General features: G+C 41.2%; 3 protein-coding genes across 6 annotated transcripts; 1 reads left to right on the top strand and 2 right to left on the bottom strand.

The window, feature by feature from the left end:
- Positions 1–78: 78 nt before the first annotated feature.
- Positions 79–8,205, bottom strand: Pex11b (peroxisomal biogenesis factor 11 beta). Of its 2 annotated transcripts, none has more exons than XM_047543605.1 (4): positions 8,096–8,205; positions 7,214–7,329; positions 6,661–6,862; positions 79–1,291 (listed from the first exon to the last, which is right to left on the bottom strand). In XM_047543605.1, exons 1-4 carry the CDS (start codon positions 8,149–8,151, stop codon positions 886–888), a joined length of 780 nt encoding a protein of 259 aa, XP_047399561.1. In that variant the 5' UTR covers positions 8,152–8,205; the 3' UTR covers positions 79–885. The 2 variants fall into 2 exon arrangements, with proteins under 2 accessions (XP_047399561.1, XP_047399570.1); XM_047543614.1 differs by lacking the exon at positions 8,096–8,205 and adding an exon at positions 7,442–7,686.
- A 53-nt stretch (positions 8,206–8,258) lies between these two features.
- Positions 8,259–14,438, top strand: LOC124979265 (gonadotropin-releasing hormone II receptor). The gene is made up of 3 exons (XM_047543787.1): positions 8,259–9,372; positions 12,251–12,461; positions 13,174–14,438. Exons 1-3 carry the CDS (start codon positions 8,863–8,865, stop codon positions 13,581–13,583), a joined length of 1,131 nt encoding a protein of 376 aa, XP_047399743.1. The 5' UTR covers positions 8,259–8,862; the 3' UTR covers positions 13,584–14,438.
- Positions 13,845–15,557, bottom strand: Rbm8a (RNA binding motif protein 8A). 3 transcript variants are annotated; one of them, XM_047543632.1, is made up of 6 exons: positions 15,429–15,552; positions 15,112–15,171; positions 14,906–14,980; positions 14,577–14,713; positions 14,157–14,293; positions 13,845–14,050 (listed from the first exon to the last, which is right to left on the bottom strand). In XM_047543632.1, the coding sequence occupies exons 1-6, from the start codon at positions 15,493–15,495 to the stop codon at positions 14,005–14,007; spliced, it is 522 nt and encodes a 173-aa protein (XP_047399588.1). In that variant the 5' UTR covers positions 15,496–15,552; the 3' UTR covers positions 13,845–14,004. The 3 variants fall into 3 exon arrangements, with proteins under 3 accessions (XP_047399588.1, XP_047399579.1, XP_047399597.1); XM_047543623.1 differs by having other exon boundaries at positions 14,906–14,983; positions 15,429–15,549; XM_047543641.1 differs by lacking the exon at positions 14,906–14,980 and having other exon boundaries at positions 15,429–15,557.
- Positions 15,558–18,749: the final 3,192 nt, after the last annotated feature.

The following is an 18,749-nucleotide window of genomic DNA, read 5'->3' as shown; positions in this document are numbered from 1 at the left end:
ATTCCATGGAAAACCCAAACCAGAGTGACAGGAATAGGGGCCATTAAGTGACCAGAACATGAGGGACCAGACCAAATGTCAATGAGCAAACTGATCTTTAATTTGCTGGAATTACTTGCTCTGGAAGACTTGCTCTCCACTGTGGGCATGGGCCATAGCTATTTACAAAAATCATTATACAGTATTTACAACAAGATGCTAGACAAAGCATCAGTATGGACAGGAAAAGATGGGGTAAGAACCATCTGGGGAATATAGTTCCAAAATGAAGTGTAAGCAGAAATCTGAAGGTGTGGACACAGGGAAGAGTAAGGGCCAAGTCATAAGGGAGGTTGGTGAGGTAGACATGAGGGAGAAAGAAAAAGTGTCAAACAATCTGTGGTGCAGAGATACAAGAAAAGAGTCCACTGGGACACAAAGTCTTAAAAATAATGATTTTGAGTTTGAAGGAGAAAAAAATCTACTACAAGCTACCTCTGTGAGAATAAAGAAGGTAGTTAGATCTTTCAAACCAAATCTTATACTTCCCCTACCAAAAAATAATTGTTTTAAATTCCTGACAGAGGACTGAGAAGGTAAAAAAGATACATAAAGATAGAATCTTAAATTGACTTAAGTCAGATAAATTACATCAAGAGAGACTCAGAAAATGAAAGAGGAAAAGAACAAAACTTCAGGAACTGCTGGATATTAGAATCATTCTATTGCCAAATCATCTGTCCTCACTTCATCTTCCCCAAAATACCTTCCTTCACTCCCAAATCTCTAGGTTTTAACTGCAGTCAAGGAATAGAATTGGAATGAGGATGGTACATGGGAAGTGGGGGTATGATCTAAGATTCCATCTCACCAATTTAATTCCCTTCCTTATCCTATACCACAATGTCAGGGTTTGAGTCGTAGCCAGGGACAGATTAGGGTGAGAATAGACAGGATGGAGGACACAAGGCCACAAAGCCCCACAATCCCAGGGCCACAACGCCAGAGGCCTAGTTTGTCCAGTGGAATGAAGAGATCACAGGCATTTCTGACCACATCCAGCAGAAGAGGGGGATGACCACGAAGGACCCGTGCTAGGAGTAGGATTTGGAGCCGAAGCTTCAGAGCCAGTTGGGGCAGGCCTCCTCCTGGAGTCCCTGGTCCCCCAGGCCCCCCAGTTTCAATTCCTCCTGAGACGCCTCCTCCAGAACCCTTCATTCGTCGGCTACAAGCTGAAGACTCTTGTTCCATCAGTAAGCGAATCTCATAAGCATCACGGCTCAAATTCATGATGAGGGAAAACAGATAGTACCTGAGATACACAGAGCAGAAGGGTTAGAAAGGGCATGTATACCTATTTAACATATCTAACATACCAAACATTTACTTTTCAGTAGTACAAAGGGATTATACATTAGAATATCAGAAGTGAATGTTATAATGCACTATTAGAAATGTCCTCCCTTGAGGATATTATGCTAACTGAAATAAGTCATACACAGAAAGACAAATACCACATGATCTCACATACCTGTGGAAACTAAACAGTCTAATTCACAGAAGCACAGAATAGACAGTTGCTAGAGGTTTAAGGGAAATGGGAAGATTTTCATCAAAGAATACAGAGTTTTGGTTGCAAGCTGAGTAACTTCTGGGGCTCTAACATATAGCTTGGAAACTATAGTTAACAAACTGTTTTATATTTTTAAAATTTGCTAAGAAGGCAGATTTTTTTTTTCTTTTTGATACTGGGGATTGAACTCAGAGGTATTTTACCACTGAGATACATCCCCAGTCCTTTTAATTTTTTATTTTGAAATAGGGTCTTTCTTTGCCAAGGCTGGCCTCAAACTTGTGATCCTCCTGCCTCAGCCTCCTGAATTGCTGGGATTACAGGCATGCACCACCATGCCCAGCTAAGAAGGTAGATCTTAAGTGTTCTCACTATTGGGGGAAAAAAAAAAGGTCACTGTGAGGTGATGAAGAATATGTTAACTAGATGACTGTGGTGATCATTTCACAATGTACGCACAGCAAACATCACACTGTACACCTTAAATGTACACAACTTATATTTGTCAACTATATCCCCATAAGAATAAGAAAAGAAAAAGTTCTTTTTGTAACTAGTATGTTTGTGTGTACCTTAAGATTCAGTCCTAAAATTCATTAACATCATGAACTCTTTAAAGGTTAACCTGAAATTTCACTTTTGAGGCAATCCTTTAGCATATACTGTATTCAATTTGTCCCATAATTATGTAAATTTAGGCTGGGCACAGTAACACATGCCTGTAATCCCAGTAGTTCAGGAGGCTGAGGCAGGAGGATTACAAGTTCAAAGTCAGACTCAGTAATTTAGTGAGGCCCTAAGTCACTCAGCAAGAACTTGTCTCTAAATATAATATAAAAAAGGGTTGGGGTTATGGCTCAGCTCAGTGGTTAAGTACCCCTGGGATCAATCCCTAGTTTGTAAATATGTATGAATGTATGAATGATGAATGAATGAATGAATGAATGAATAAATAAATAAATAAATCAGACTTGTTTTCAAAGAACAAACTTTAGTTGCTGGAGAGGCACATATGTATTATAGATCAGCTAAACCCAGTTCTTTTAAGAAAAAATGTAAAAATGTTTAAAAAGAGGCCTACAGGTTTTAAGTAATTGCCAAATGAATTAGATTATAAACTCCTTAAGTACAAAATTTTTTTTCTTTTTAATCTACTCTGACAACAGTGGTCTGTACTCAAAAAATTAAATTACCTCCAAAATATATGCTGAATCTAATGACACTGCTTTGATCTTTTAACTGGTCTCTCTATAGCCATTTGCCCCACACAATTTAATTTCATAAAGTAGTATAAATATAAATCACATCACTACTCCTGTTCTTAAAACTTTCCACGGTTCCTTCCTGTCACATTTACAATAAAATGTAGATATCTTAGGCTTACAGACTCAACATATCTGGTCTCTGCCTCTCTTAAACCCTTCTTTCCCTCAATCACTGTGTTCTAACCATGTTGGTTTCTTTCTATATTTTGAACCCATCAAGCTTGTTCATGCCTTAGTGCCTTTGTATTATCTACTCCCTGTACCTGGAATATTCTCTTTCCAAAAACTTCACATGGATGGCTCATTTTTGCTCTTAAGGTCTAAGTGTAAATGTTATATCTTCAGGGAGGGCTTCCTTGACCTTCAATCTAAAGCAGTGAGCCATTTACTTTCCACCACTTCACTTGGCACTACTTAAATTTTCTGTATAGCACTTGCCATTATCTGATATTTTTCTATTTTATTGTTTGTCTCCCCTCATTACAATGTAAGTTCCATAGGAATGAGGACCTTGTTCGTTTTTAACCACTGTATGCCTGTGTCTAGACCACTGCCTGCCACATAATATGAGTTCAATAAATGTTTGTAGAATAAATATAGCATATAGATTCTTCTAGGGAGTGCTTTTCCATGCCACTTCAGTCATGTCTCCACTCTCACCTTCATAAACCATGTTATAGCTATGACTCACTGAGAAAGATTAAAAGCAAGGCAGAAATGGAGATAGAAAGATGCTAACATAAGGAAAAAGAACAAAGCCACTCTTAGGGAAACAAAAAACAAATACAGATGATATGTACAGTTGTCCCTCAGAATCTGAAGAGAATTCCTGAACCCTTCTCCCTACAGATACCAAAATCTGCACAGGTTTAAGTTCCTACATAAAATATATGCATGGTATTTGCATATAACCTATGCACATTCTCTTGTACTCCTTAAATCATCTCTGGATTCATTATAATACCTACACAATGCAAATGCTACATAAATAGTTATTACATTGTATTGAGGAACAATGAAGAGAAGAAAGTATATATATGTTCAATACAGATGCAACTTTTCCCCCTAGTAGTTTTGATCTGTGGTTCATTGAATCTGCAGATGGGGAACCGTGGATACAGAGGGCAACTGTAACAGGAAGATTTTATTTATTTATTTATTTTTGGTACCAGAGACTGAACACGGGGGCACTTAACCAATTTTATTCTCAAATCATATTCACTCCACCCACTTAGTCCATTCCAACATCATCTCTTGCCCACATTAGGTCACCTCTGCCCCTTTTGCTCCACTATAAGCCACTTTTCACATCACAACAAGATAGGTGTTCTTGGCCAGGCATGGTGGTGCACGCCTTTAATCCCAGTGGCTTGGGAATTGAAGCAGGAGGATTTCAAGTTCAAAGCCAGCCTCAGCAACTTAGCGAGGCCCTAAGTAACTTAGAGAGACCCTGTCTCAAAATAAAGAATAAAAAGGTTTGGGGATATGGCTCTGTGGTTAAGCACCTAAGGGTTCAATCCCTGGTAACAAATTTTTTAAAAAGTCTTTTTTTTATTATTAATTTTAAAAATATTTTTATTTTTATTTTATTTCTGATAAATTTTGATTCATTGTTCACAAATGGGGTACAACTTTTCATTTGTATGGTTGTACATAATGTATATTCACACCATTCATGTAATCATACATATATATAGGGTAGTACTGTTTAATTCTACTGTTTTTCCATCCCCACCCCCTCTCACCCCCTTTTCCTCTACACCCTCCAAAGTTCCTTCATTCTTCACTTCCCCCCCGCTACCCCACATCATTATATATTGTCATGCACTTATCAGAGAAAACATTTGGCCTTTGGTTTTTTGGGCTTGACTTATTTCACTAAGCATGATATTTTTCAACTTCATCCATTTACCAGCAAATGCCATAATTTTATTGTTCTTTATGGCTGAGTAATATTCCATTATATATGTACACCACAGTTTCTTTATCCATTCATCAATTGAAGGGCATCTAGGTTGGTTCCACAATCTAGTTATTATGAATTGAGCTGCTATGAACATTGATGTGGCTGTATCACCGTAGTATGCTGATTTTAAGTCCTTTGGGTATAAACCAAGGAGTGGGATAGCTGGGTCAAATGGTGGGTCCATTCCAAGCTTTCTGAGGAATCTCCATACTGCTTTCCACAGTGGCTGCACTAATTTGCAACTCCACCAGCAATGTATGTGTGCTTTCTTCCCCACATCCATGCCAACACTTATTATTGCTTGTGTTCTTGATAATATCCATTCTAATTGGAGTTAGATGAAATCTTAGGATAGTTTTAATTTGCATTTCTCTAATTACCAGGGATGCTGAGCACTTTTTCATATATTTGTTGATCGCCTGTATATCTTCTTCTGTGAAGTGTCTGCCCATTTCCTTAGCCCATTTATTGATTGGGTTCTTTGTATTTTGGGTGTAAAGTTTTTTAAGTTCTTTATAAACTTTGGAGATGAGTGCCCTGCCTGAACTGTGTGTGGAAAAGATTTTCTCCCACTCTATAGGCTCTCTTTTCACATTGTTGATTGTTTAAAAAAAGTGTTCTTTAAATACAATTCAAATCATGTCACATCCCTTTTTAGAATCTTTCAATATGTCCCACTGTATGTAGGATAAAATTTAAACAACAACAACAAAATTTTACCACTGCCTCAAAGGCTCTGTATGAGATCTAGCTCTTATCTCTCAATTTAAATGTATACCCTTTACTCAATACCATCCATCATCTAGCTTTTCATTTCTTTAATTACCTGAAGTCTTTCTTGACTCAAGGCATTAGAATATACAATTTTCTGTTTGGAAAGATCTTTTCTATTGTTTGTTTTGTCTAATTACTACTCAGACTTCAAGTCTGAACTGAAATATTACTTTCTCAAAGAATTCTTCTCTGATCCTTCAATCTAAATTAGGTCCCCTTCATAGATCCTCTCATAATACCCTGTACTTTTCCATAAATATATGTGAGTGGTTGTTTTAATATCTGGCTCTCCCACTAGACTAGAAACTTCATGGGAATAGGTACTATATCATGGAAGAGCATCTGTCTTCCATCTGCCCACTTTCATTATTCTCTGGTAGTTTAGGATCTAAATGAAGATTGGAAGCCAAGCAATTAATTAAGACACGTATAGTTGTCCTTTGGTATCCTCGGGAAATTGGTTCCAGGACCCCCACTCTTGGATACCTAAATACTACCAAAATCCACAAATGCTCAAGTCCCTTATATAAACTACCATATTTGTTTTGTTTTGTTCATTTTAGTTATACATGAAAGTAGAATGTATTTTGACATATCATACATACATGGAGGATAACTTCCAATTCTTGTGGTTGTACATGATGTGGTGTTACACTGGTTGTGTATTCAGACACAAACACAAGAAAGCTATGTCCAATTCATTCTACTGTCTTTTCCATTCCCATATCCCCTCCCTTCTCCCCATTCCCCATTAAACTGGCATAGTATTTGCACATAACTAATACACACCCTCTCATATACTTTAAAATCATCTCATATGTCATCTCTAATACCTAATACAATGTAAATGCTATGTAAAGAGATGCTATATTGTTTAAGAAATAATGATAAAAAAGTCAGTAAATGTTCAATATAGATGCATTTTTTTTTCCTGTTTTCAATCTGTAGTTGGTTGAATCCACAGATGTGGAATGCACAGATATGGAGGGAAGATATGGAGGGATGAGTGTATCTGGGAAGATCTTAAGAGAGTTTTCTCTCATAAAAGGCAAGCTATGTAGTATGGAGGCTACAAAAGGTATTATAGAAAAAGGATAACAAACCTGAATGAACGCTGGGCCCACTTCTCCTGATCCACACGAGGAGCTAGTCCAGACTTTCCAGCCCATAGGACATTGTCGCAGGCGAAGTACAAGGCTCGATTGAGGTGACTAACAGTGATACAGAATCTCAGGACAACATCTGATAGGTGCACAGCTCTTTTGGCTGACTCAAGGGCATCTGCTGAGTTACCCAAGCGCAGAACTTGTGGAGATTAACAAGGGAACACAAGGATTTGGAAGTAGAGTCAGAGAACAAGACATACAAAAAAGAGAAGTGAAAGTGAACAAGTGATACTAATAACAATTTTTAAAAAGAGAAGAAATAGTTCAGTATTTTTTACTTTAAATTTTAGTCCCAGTTCAGTTTTCTCAAATTTGTTCTATTCTCTTCAATCCTCCATTACTTCCTTATACCTGCTCTCATCTCAATTGGACACATGCAGAGAATAAATGCAAAGTGGAATGAAGGAGAACTGGCAGAGAGGGTAAAAAAAGCAGGATAGAGGGTCAATGGTACAATAGTGGGGATGGAAGAAGAGTTGGGGTTACTTACGCTTCCTTCCAAGACTCAGATGACCCTCCAGTTGTCGAATCTGTTTCTGTAACTCAGGACTGGCCCCATGTCGCTGCAATGCGTGGCCAAGAAGGGAGCAAGCATACTGCGCGGCCCTGGAAGAGAGGGCAAAGTAAGGTGGAGATCTCCCCAATCTCCCCTTCAAAGCTGTCCTCCAAAAAACAAGAATGGACTGCCCCTTTCTTCCTCTACATGCCCATATCTCACCGTTTCTCTTCCAGGCCAGGGGAAGGGAGAGGCATAAGGATAAAAAGGAGCCTATAAGGGTGTGGGAAGTATTATCTAGAGCAAATAACGTATTTGACAGTGATGAGGACTTTAAAGGGGCCAGTGAAGGCAACAAGGGTCATCACAAGTACATCAGCATGAGCATGTATACAATACACGAAAGAGGTGGATAAGTTGGACAGCCTATCTTATAGGTGAACTAAGAAATTTCAAGGCTCTCGAGATGAATGGAGACCAAAAGAGAGAGCAGTTAAGGCTCTTAGGTGACAGAGCGGTGAGGGGACAGGGAAATGGGGAGGTCTCCTCAGCTCTGGGCAAATGTCTGGGTCGCTATCCACAGCGGGGTGAAAGCTCCTCGTTCCACCACGGCCTAGTGAGGAAACTGTTGATCATATGGGAAAACAACAACCCCGTGAGGCCTCCCCGTTGGCCCATTCATGCCTCAGTTTTCCCATCTTTCCCGTGAGTAGGAAAAGAATCATCTCCTCACAACCAGCTCAAATATGCGCCTCACTGTCCGTCCGGGCCCCCGTAGCCGGAGTTGACCCTTTTGGAGCCCCGTAGCCTGCACTGACCCCACCTCACGATAATGTTCCTCTGCCCACCCTACCCCTATTTCTATTTTGGCCGCACCTACACAGCCGTTCACGGGCCTGGCTCTGAGCACTGAAGCGGACCCAGGCGTCCATGACAGCGGCAGCCCCGCCTCCACTGTCCTGCTCCCGCCCTAATCCCAGCCCCCAGTCACGCCTTCTAGGCCATCCAACGGTGCCTCGCGAGGGACAAACAGCATCAAAGAAGAAAGCGAGGAGCCGACACTTGAACGGAATCTTAGGACACGAAACGTTTATCTCGTGACCTACACTTCCGTGTTATTGTGTGTGTCTGCGTGTTTCTCGGTCAGCGGACCCTTTATAAGATGGTTTCTATTTCTTAAACACGCCTCCAGCCGCACATCCAGATTTAAATATTCGGGACTAAGGGCGGGGCCTGGAGGGACGGAGGCGGGGCGTGACAGGCGCTGTAGCGACCGCGCCCTGGCAACTGGTATAGAATTCCTGGCGGGTGAACCCAGACGACCACCCCTTAAGCTCGTACTCTCACGCGTGCACGCATGCTCCGGCAGAATCCAGAAGTCTAGGCGCTAAAGAGGTCTGAGGCAATACTAAAGTCCTGACTAATCTAACTGTCCAAGTGAAAAGGGGCATGATTAGCACCAGATTCTTGTTTGATGACCTCCTCCAAAAAAGATAGAGCGTCTCCAGAGACAGAGACTTTAGTGGACGAAATTCGCAGTAATCTTCAGATCCTGAAAAGGAGAGCGAAGAATCTGCCAGCGACCAGAGCTCACTGCGCCATACCCACAGTTCATCTTCCCCAACCTTCCTTTCCAGGCCACCATGTCTGCTGGCAATGGCACCCCTCGCGGGTCAGCAGTGGGGGAGGATATATGGGCGGGATCAGGAGTGGAGGTGGAAGACTCAGAGCTACCCACCTTCTCAGCTGCAGCCAAGGTCCGAGTGGGAGTGACCGTTGTGCTCTTTGTTTCTTCGGCTGGAGGAAATCTGACGGTGCTATGGTCAGTGACACGGCGGCAATCCAGCCAGCGCCGACCCTCTCCGGTCCGGCGACTCTTCGCCCATTTAGCAGCTGCCGATTTGCTGGTCACTTTTGTGGTCATGCCCCTAGATGCTACCTGGAATATTACTGTTCAGTGGCTGGCTGGAGACATCGCGTGTCGGACACTTATGTTCCTGAAACTAATGGCCATGTATGCCGCAGCTTTCCTGCCTGTAGTCATCGGACTTGACCGCCAGGCAGCAGTACTCAACCCGCTTGGACCTCGTTCAGGTGGAAGGAAACTTCTGGGCGTAGCCTGGGGACTTAGTTTCCTGCTTGCCTTGCCCCAGGTGAGTGACTTGGGACTATTGGCTGGGCTGGACAGGAATTTGATTACACTGTATGAGCCTTGTGAGTCAAAAAGAGTGCCGTTGGCCACCATTAGCCATTAGATAATCTTTACTGCTACCTCTTGGGCAAGTTAAGATCATTTTCATGTTAATTTACATCTGGTAAGAGTCTACTTTTGAAAAGCACTACCCCATTATTTTTGTCTCTTCCTTTAGATTTGCTTTACTGAGCATAGCTTCCATCTCTTCGCAGCTTCCCAGATTGGTGCAGAAAAACTCTAGGGCAGGGAGAAAACGTGGGAGTCTACTAAGAAAAAAGCGAAATTAGGGGCTTTGGGTAAAACTTGGAGGTATAGGTATTCATTCATAGACTAAAAAATAACGAGTCATCTCTAGATACACTCAGACGCTAAGGATATAGCAACAAAAGTCCTGTCTTCAGAAAGGTTTAACCTGCTGTGATGGCACATGCCTGTAATCCCAGTGACTCAGGAGGCCAAGGCAGGAGGATCAGAAGTTCAAGGCCAGCCTCAGCAATTAAACAAGATCCTGTCTCAAATTAAAAGAAATAAAAGCACTGAGGATGTAGCTCAGTGGTAAAGCACCCCTGGGTTCCATCTTCAGGACCAATAAAAAAAAGAAAAAAAAATTATACTCTTGCAGGAGACAAATTAGGCAATTACATTAGAGACTAGAGTGTGCGGCCTTGAGGTAAGGAGTTAAAGAACAATGGAGGGTGTCTGACTCACTCTTGCAGTCTGAGAAATTTGATTCTTGAAAAATCGAAAGGCGTTAAACAAGTTCAAGGAGAAATGCTGAGGATGGAGAGTAGAGAATCTTAAGAGGTTGCTACTTAGAGAAGTACTAAGTTTGTACTTTATTCTGAAAGCAGTGGAGACACTAAGGTAAAAGAATATCATACTCAGTTTTATAATTTTTACTCTGGTTTTACTGTAGAATGGGTGTTAGAACTGGAAACAAGGGAGTATCTGAATTTGAGTACTGGTTAATCCAATCTCAATACTGAAAAGAAACTTGAAATCTAGAAAAAAGCTAAATGTTGAGCAATTCTTTCAATACAAAACCCACTACCAAATGACTGTAAAATTAGGACTATGTCTGAAGACCAAAAAGCGTCTGTAATTTCAGTCTCTGGGATAATGCAATATAGTCAGATTTAAGATTTGATGCTTAAATTCTCAAATATTAGAAACTTAACTATCAAAATTCTGACTGTAGTACAAAAGACAATATGTGTATATATATATATCTATATATATATATCTATATATAGATATATATATATGAGCATAAGCACACACACACACATTTCCAAAGATGTTACAAACAGGATCTTTACTACCCTAAACAATAAAAACAAGCCTGCAGGCTAGGGATATAGCTCAAAGGTAGACTGCCTGCTCGACATGCTCAACACCCTGGGTTCACTCCCTGGCATCACACAATTAAGAGGCCTGTTGCCATAATGCAATAGTAATTGGTTTGTTTATAAAAAAAAAGTTTAGATGCAGGCTGGGATTATAGCTCACACGTTAAGGCACTGGGTTCAATCCTTGGTACCACATAAAATGAATGTATAAAGGTATTGTGTCCATCTACAACTAAAAATATATATTTTTTAAAAAGTTTAGATGGGGGGATGACTGTTATTGTTGTATTGTTTGACTTTTATTTTGCTTTTTTCTCCCTCCCAAGTCTAGGCTCTACCATTAACTACCTTAAGACTTTGGCTGAATCCCCTGAAATCCATGCTGGCACAAGATGATGTAATAGTAAATGAATTTAATTCTTTCTTAAAGTTTGGCAACTTGTTAACTGCAATCTCAATGTTTCAATGGCAAATTGGTAATGACATGTAAAAAGGAAGATTAGTCTTTTGAATAAATTCTGTACTGTCCATATACTGTATTTAAAATATTAGTTTCCCTAAAAAATTTATAGTATGATGTAAGAATAGAAAGGGAGTATTAGGCATAGCTAGAAATTACTTATTTTTATAGGCCCAAAGTTCCAGTTTTAAGTAGTTGAAGGGAAGATTTCTATGGTAGGTGGTAAGTTAACATATAAAATATGAAAAAGGAGAGAAGGCCAAACTTGTAAATTTCAGGGAATTTGACTATTTTTATAGTCCTTCTCATAATTCTCAAAAAGTTCCTTATGTTTGCTGACTCACTTTCCCAAAAAGAATCAAGAGTATCTGGGAATCTGACTACTGGGCTTACCTCTTATCAAACAGTGACCCAATTTATATTATTAGAACAAAGGTACTCTAACCCTGCAACTCTAAGCTGAAAAGTATTTTGCTGATTCAATCCAAAACCCCAGAAACTTACCAAAAGGTGGGAGGGGCAGCCAATAGCATTCAGAAAATATTAAATGCTAAATTGCTGAGATAGGAGGTCACAAGTTCAAAACCAGCAACTTAGGCACTGTCTCAAAATAAAAAATAAAAAGGGCTGGAGATGTAGCTCAGTGGTTAAGTGCCCCTGGGTTCAATCCCTGATACCAAAAAAAAAAAAAAAAATTACCAGGAAAATCATATGGGTAAAGTGGTGGTGATTCATTCTTTCATAAAGTGGTATTAAGCTAGAATTTGAAAAGGAAGGACTCTTTTTAAGTTCCAGGATTTAACAGCTACATGCTCAGCACTCTGTTCAAGGGAAAGATAGGCATTTTCAAGATACATTTCTCACCTTTCTAAAGTGGCACTATGGACAGACCACTACTCAGTGCTGTATTGTTCCTTAAGTGCTGCACTGTTCCACGTGGAATTAACAAATGGGAGGAGCTGTTGTGACACAGGTGGGTAAGTCAGACAGTGCAGGAACCAGTTCTAATAGTCTCAACTCCATTCTAGCTGTTCCTGTTTCATACTGTCCACCGAGCTGGCCCAGTCCCCTTCACTCAGTGTGTCACCAAAGGCAGCTTCAAGGCTCAATGGCAAGAGACTACCTATAACTTCTTCACCTTCTGCTGCCTTTTTCTGCTGCCACTGACTGCCATGGCCATCTGCTATAGCCGCATTGTCCTCAGTGTATCCAGTCCCCAGACCAGGAAGGGGAGCCATGGTGAGACTTCAATTCCCAGGCCTTAGTCCTTACTCCCAGAACTGTTGCCTCTAGCTTCATTTATTTACCTACCCAACGGCTACGTCAGTCACTAAACCAAAGTAAGATGCTAACCATATCTCTAGCACCTGACACTGGAGATAAACTTTATTGAATGCCTTCAATTCTAAACTGCCTCTAGCTCAGCTGAGTACACTAGACAAAGATTAGAGGGAAAGGTGATCAGTGTTCTTAATTTTTAACCTCATCGAATCTTAAAGACTTGGTGGCTTCACCTAACAGCATCTCAATCAAAACCTCTCACCATGCATGGTGGTACGTGCCTATAATCCCAGTTATTCAGGAGGCTGAGACAAGAGGATCACAAGTTCAAAGCCAACTTGGCCAACTTAGTGAGACCCTGTCTCAAAATACAATTTAAAAGAAGGTCTGGGTATGTATCTTATGTGGTAAACCACTTGCCCAGTATGTGGGAAGCTCTAGGTTCAATCCCCAGTAAGACAAACAAAAAAACCTTTTCTCAAACATGTATGTCATAATGTCTAGGAGGTGATCATAGTCCCAGGTTGGGAAGGGGAAGACGGTTTATATCACTTTCTCCCTTGGTGATGGGGGGTGTCCAACTCACTGTATTGCCCTTCCATCAATTCACCCTATACTCAGTCCAGAAACTGAGTGGTTCTGAATTTGAGCGTATTTTCTAAATTCCCAGCCCCTGCCGATGAATTTACCCTCCGCCGCTCCTTAGACACTCGCCCCCGTGTTCGTCTTCGGGCCCTGCGACTGGCCCTCCTTGTTTTGCTGACCTTCGTCCTCTGCTGGACACCTTATTACCTACTGGGTCTGTGGTACTGGTTCTCCCCCACCATGCTAACTGAAGTCCCTCCCAGCCTCAGCCATATCCTCTTCCTCTTTGGCCTTCTCAATGCTCCTTTGGATCCTCTCCTCTATGGAGCCTTCACTCTTGGCTGCCAAAGAAGGCACCAAACACTCAGTAAAGACTCCTCCCAGGAAAAAGGGTCTAGGAGAATGCCCCAACAGGAAAGTCAAACCCTTAGACAGCTGAAAATGCAAACAAATGTGACATCAAGAAGAGGAGAAACAGAAGAGACATTCCTATAACATCCATTCTCTCACAACAGAGTATACAAGGATAGTCATTACTCACTAATACCCTAAGAACATCTCACCGCTGCCCCTGCTTATTTAGCTTCCAAGAAAAGAAATACTGAGACCTGTGTTTTAACCTTACCTGAGACTTAAAAGACTACATCTAATGTAGAATTCACTCCTTAACAGAACTATCTTCACAGTGACCCATACTGCCTTACTATAAACAGTGCATCAGAGCATTTACTACTAGAACATGAAAGTAATTTTAAATGTAGAAAACCAAAATGGGACATTTATTCATGACTCAAAAGAAACATTAAGCAGGGTAACAGATTAAATATAAACAGTGAGTTCCACCTCAGCCCTATTTCTTGACGGCTGCATGGCCAAATGGAATCTTGGAGAGACCATCTGGATAACAGAGGAATTGTCAACGACGTCTCCGGTCTGGACTCCTGCTGCGTCTTCGTCCACCTCTAGGGAAAAAGAGAGAAGGAAGGCAGGGAGTCCATCAAAGGGATGTAATAAAATGTTCTGTTTTGTTCATGTTACCTTCACCAAGATAGTGTTTGCCCTTTTTACCTTCTCTTGCCTTTGGGTGGACCCCGAACAAAACACCAATCCACGCTGATCTGCTGTCCCATCAAATCCTGGCCATTGAGTCCTTCCATAGCAGCCTGGGCCTCTTTGTATGTTTCATATTCGACTAGAGTATAACCCTGGGTAAGTGAGAAATAAGATGTTAAAACCTTCCTGTTTTACCAAGCATTGAATACCCTCATCCTCAAATACAGATTTATACTTAAAAGAAAAACCTATAAACTTTACACAATGAATGTACATCATATATCCCTACTGTACATTTGTGTCTGTTTTATTTGTCTCTGTCTCTTTTCTTTGTCCAACAAAATCAATTTCTAATGTCACTTTATTTCAACCACGGAAACCACAGAACCACCAAGGCTAGGGGGAAGGGAGGCATTAAAATGTCACTTAGGATACCTTCAGGTATCCTGTACGCCTATCCAGGTTGAGGTGGATGTTTTTTATTTCCCCATATTCTGCAAATTTGTCGTGAATGTCTTCTTCAGTGGCTTCTTCATGGACTCCAGTGACAAAGAGAATCCAGCCTTCAACAGCTGTTGGGGAAAAAAAGGGTGGCTCTATGAGCACATGAGAAAAAACAAGCAGGATCACAGGAATGCAGTTAAGTGCAGACTCCAGAGACTGATTAAGCTATCTCCGATCCCATTCCTACTGAGTTTAATTTTGGGAGTTTTAATTTTAACTGCCTACAGACACAGATCTCCACAAGTTCCATCTTAACTCACAGCGTTGTGGTCCAGGTTCATCACCATCCTGCTCCACACTGTCATAATCCTCACGCATCCGCGCTCGGGACCCCTCTTCTATAAAGAACACATACCAGATCACCGAAAACTCCCTCCCTTCCAGTGTTCCCGTGAGTCGTGTGGGGACTCCAAAACTCATAGCTCCCTCTCCATTAATCCACTCTACCTCCTGTTCCCATACTCACCTGAACCAAAGCCGCGGCCCTTTCTTTTTTTCGCCTTTTCTTTAAGTTTGTGGATGCTCTCTGGAGCCCCAAAAGAGAAAGGATGGTAACAAAAGAGGCATTTATAACAACTGTCTTTCCCAAGACACTGAAAGCTTACCCCACCGTTTCCAGGCTCAGTCCCCTCCCGGTCCCGCCCCTGTTCCTTCCAAAAGAGGTGGAGTCTCTAACCGAGACCCAATTCCCCGCTCCCATCCATCCACCCCAGAAATTTTTCTCCTATTACACTCTTCTCTCGCACCTTCCCCGCATCCCGTAGCCGCCTCCACTGTCCTCACCGTCCCCATCCTCATCCATGGCGAAATCCTCGCCCCCGGCCTCATGAAGATCCAGCACGTCAGCCATCTTGCCTCCGTACAAGCGCTAGTCTGTACCGCTTAGGAACTAGGCACCGCGGGAAACTGTCGCAGAGGGGAAAGGTCGCCAAACTGACCAATCACAGCCTCTCTCTAAGTCCCTATCTCGACGCGGGCAAAATACGCAAATGAAGGCGGGCCTAGTTAAAAAAGATGCCGGAAGCATCCCGATAGCCATCTTGGCAGGTCAAGAGCTGAGTGCAGCCGCAGTGGGAGGGACAAACTAGGAGGGTAGGAGGAGTCAGTGGCTTCCTCCTCTTTTTTTTTTTTTTTTAATTTTAATTCAGTGGCTTCCTCTTAATCAAGGGCAGCTTTCCGTCTCTCCATTCCAAAGTAGGAAATGGAAGAATTTGAAATTTTTATGTTAAAACTTCTAGGCCTGTAACGTGATCCAAGAAGCAACAACCCTAACTATGACGGAAGCATTTAAAAAAAAAAATTCAGTTCAGGGTTGGAAGGTAGCTCAGTAGTAGCGTGCTTGCCTAGTAGGCGCGAGACCATCCTAGCACCGCAAAAAAATGTTAGTCAGCAGTACTGGTTCGAAAAGCTGCCCCGGGGGCCGGGTACGATGACTCACGCCTGTAATACCAGCGACTAGGAGGCAGAGGCTGAGGCTGAGGCTGAAGGATCACAAGTTCAATTTAGCGAAGCCCTAAACAACTCGACCAAAACCTGTCTCCAAATTAAATATAAAAAGGACTGGAGATGTGACTCAGTGGTTAAGCACCCCTGGTTCAATTCTTGGACAAAACAAAACAAAACAACAAAAACATCAACAACAACAAAAAAACTGCCCAGAATGTACGGTCGGCACCGAATTTCTTTAAGGAAACCAATAGACCAGGCTGCCATTAAAATTCGATTGATGAGACAGATGCCAACTCCACCCCCGTCCCCCCATTTTTTAAGGGTAGGTACTAGGGGATTGAAACCAGGGGCGCTTTACCATTGAAATACCTCCCCAGACCTCTTTTAATTTTCTATTGGAGACAGATCTCACTAAATTGCTGAAGCTGGCTCATATTTAATCCTCCTGCCTCAGCCTCCGGAGTCTCTGGTATTACAGTCGTGGGCCAACCATGCCTGGATAACTTTTTTTTTTTTTTTTTTTTTTTCTTCTTAAGATATATCTTTCAAACGCTCCCTGACACCCTCTGGAAATTAAGGAGGAAAAAGCATGACCTTAAATAAAATAATGGCTTTAGAGTCTTTGAAAATGGAACAGGTGTTTTATGTTTAAAAACCTAGGAGTTGAAGTATAGTGCCCCCAAATTCTGGAATCCTGATGTACACCTTCAACAATAGCAGACTGCAGATTCACTTATTAATCAAATAGTTATGAATGCCTATATGTGTTTCTAACATTAGAGAAGGTGCTGGCAAAAGGATAAATAGTACTATGTGAAAGTGATAACTGCTATCATAATGGCAGTATCAAGAAAGTTTCTGGGACTAGGAGGGCTTAGCATTTTAACTGGGCCTTTGAGGCTGAGTAGTTTTCCAAGCAAAGCTGTTGTATTGACATGAGGAGACAAAAATTCACTCTCCACATTAGATAGTGTAATCTTTTTTTAAAAGTCATCTGGCTACATTCCTACTTTAAAAGTCCTTCCCTTGACTTTGTTGCACTTAGAATAAAATGAAAACTCACACAGCTTACTCTGCCTATGTCTCTACTTTCTTCACCTACTATTCTCCCTCACACATTAGGCCCTTCCTACACTATCCCTTAACTATGGTACGTGCTTTCTCATCTCTGGGTGTTTGCAACTTTCTGTTCCTGATGCTTTTTCTCCAGCCCTTCACATGGCTGGCTCAACCTCATTCTTTTTTTTTAATTTATTTTGATTCATTGTAAATAAATGGGGTACAACTTGTTTATCTGGTTGTACATGAAGTAGAGGCATACCATTTGTGTAATCATACATTTACATAGGGTAATGATGTTCGACTGATTCTGTTATTTTTCCTTCCCCCCACCCCTCTTACCCCTCTTTTCCCTCTATACAGTCCCTCCTTCCTCCATTCTTGCCTCCCTCCCACCTCCCATTATGTATCATCATCCACTTATCAGAGAGATCATTCGTCCTTCGGTTTTTTGGGATTGGCTTTTCTCACTTAGCATGATATTCTCCAACTTCATCCATTTGCCTGCAAATACCATAATTTTATTCTTCTTTATGCCTGAGTAATATTCCATTGTGTATATATACCACAGTCTCTTTATCCATTCATCTATCAAAGGGTATCTAAGTTGATTTCATAATCTGGCTATTGTGAATTTAGCTGCTATGAACACTGATGTGGCTGCATCTCTGTGGTATGCTGATTTTAAGTCCTTTGGGTATAGGCCAAGGAGTGGGATAACTGGGTCAAATGGTGGTTCCATTCCAAGTTTTCTAAGGACTCTCCACACTGTTTTCCAGAGTGGTTGCACTAATTTGCATCCCCACCAGCAATGTATGAGTGTACCTTTTTCCCCACATCCCCACATCCTCACCAACACCTATTGTTGCCTATTCAAACTCTGTCTTAAGGTCTGAATACTACTGTCACTAAAGGGGTTTTCTTTTTTATCTTTTTCTTTCTTTTCTTTTCTTTTTATTTTTTGTACTGGAGATTGAACCCAGGGGTGTTCAACCACTGAGTCACATCCCTACCCCTTTTATTTTTTGGTTTGAGGCAGGGTCTCACTAAGTTGCTCAGGGCCTAAATAAGTTGCTGAAGCTGGCTTTGAACTTGTGATTCTCCTGCCTTAGCCTACTAAATTGCTGGGATTACAGGCATGTGCCACTGTGCCTGGCAACAAAGGTGTTTTTGCCCTTTGAGGCCTTAGTCTGTTTATTTCCTTCACAGAACTTAAACCAGAATCTTTAATTATCTTGCTTACTTTCAACCTTGTGTATTGACTTTTTCCCATTAGCTTGTAATCCTTGGCAGAGATGCTTATTTACAACTATATCTGCAAGTTTAGCCCAGTACCAGACTCACAGTAGGCATATGGTAAAAACTTCATGAATAAATGAATATCAAAATGGCAAGAAATTCTGTATGCCTGATGCCATATGACTGGGGAACAAATCTGGAGATACAGTTTAGGGTCAAATTGCCATACTAAGGATTTTGAAATTTTTCTTATAACCAAATTTCTCTACTTCAAATATTTTGAGAACTCACGATTTTTAATATTTGTTAGTAGCCCCCATGTTATTTTTTGCTTACTATTCTTCCTTAGACTTTTTT

This window comes from Sciurus carolinensis, chromosome 1, assembly GCF_902686445.1.
Source record: "Sciurus carolinensis chromosome 1, mSciCar1.2, whole genome shotgun sequence".
In the NCBI taxonomy this organism is placed as follows: Eukaryota; Metazoa; Chordata; class Mammalia; order Rodentia; family Sciuridae; genus Sciurus; species Sciurus carolinensis.
This window is presented reverse-complemented; position numbering and strand designations above follow the sequence as displayed.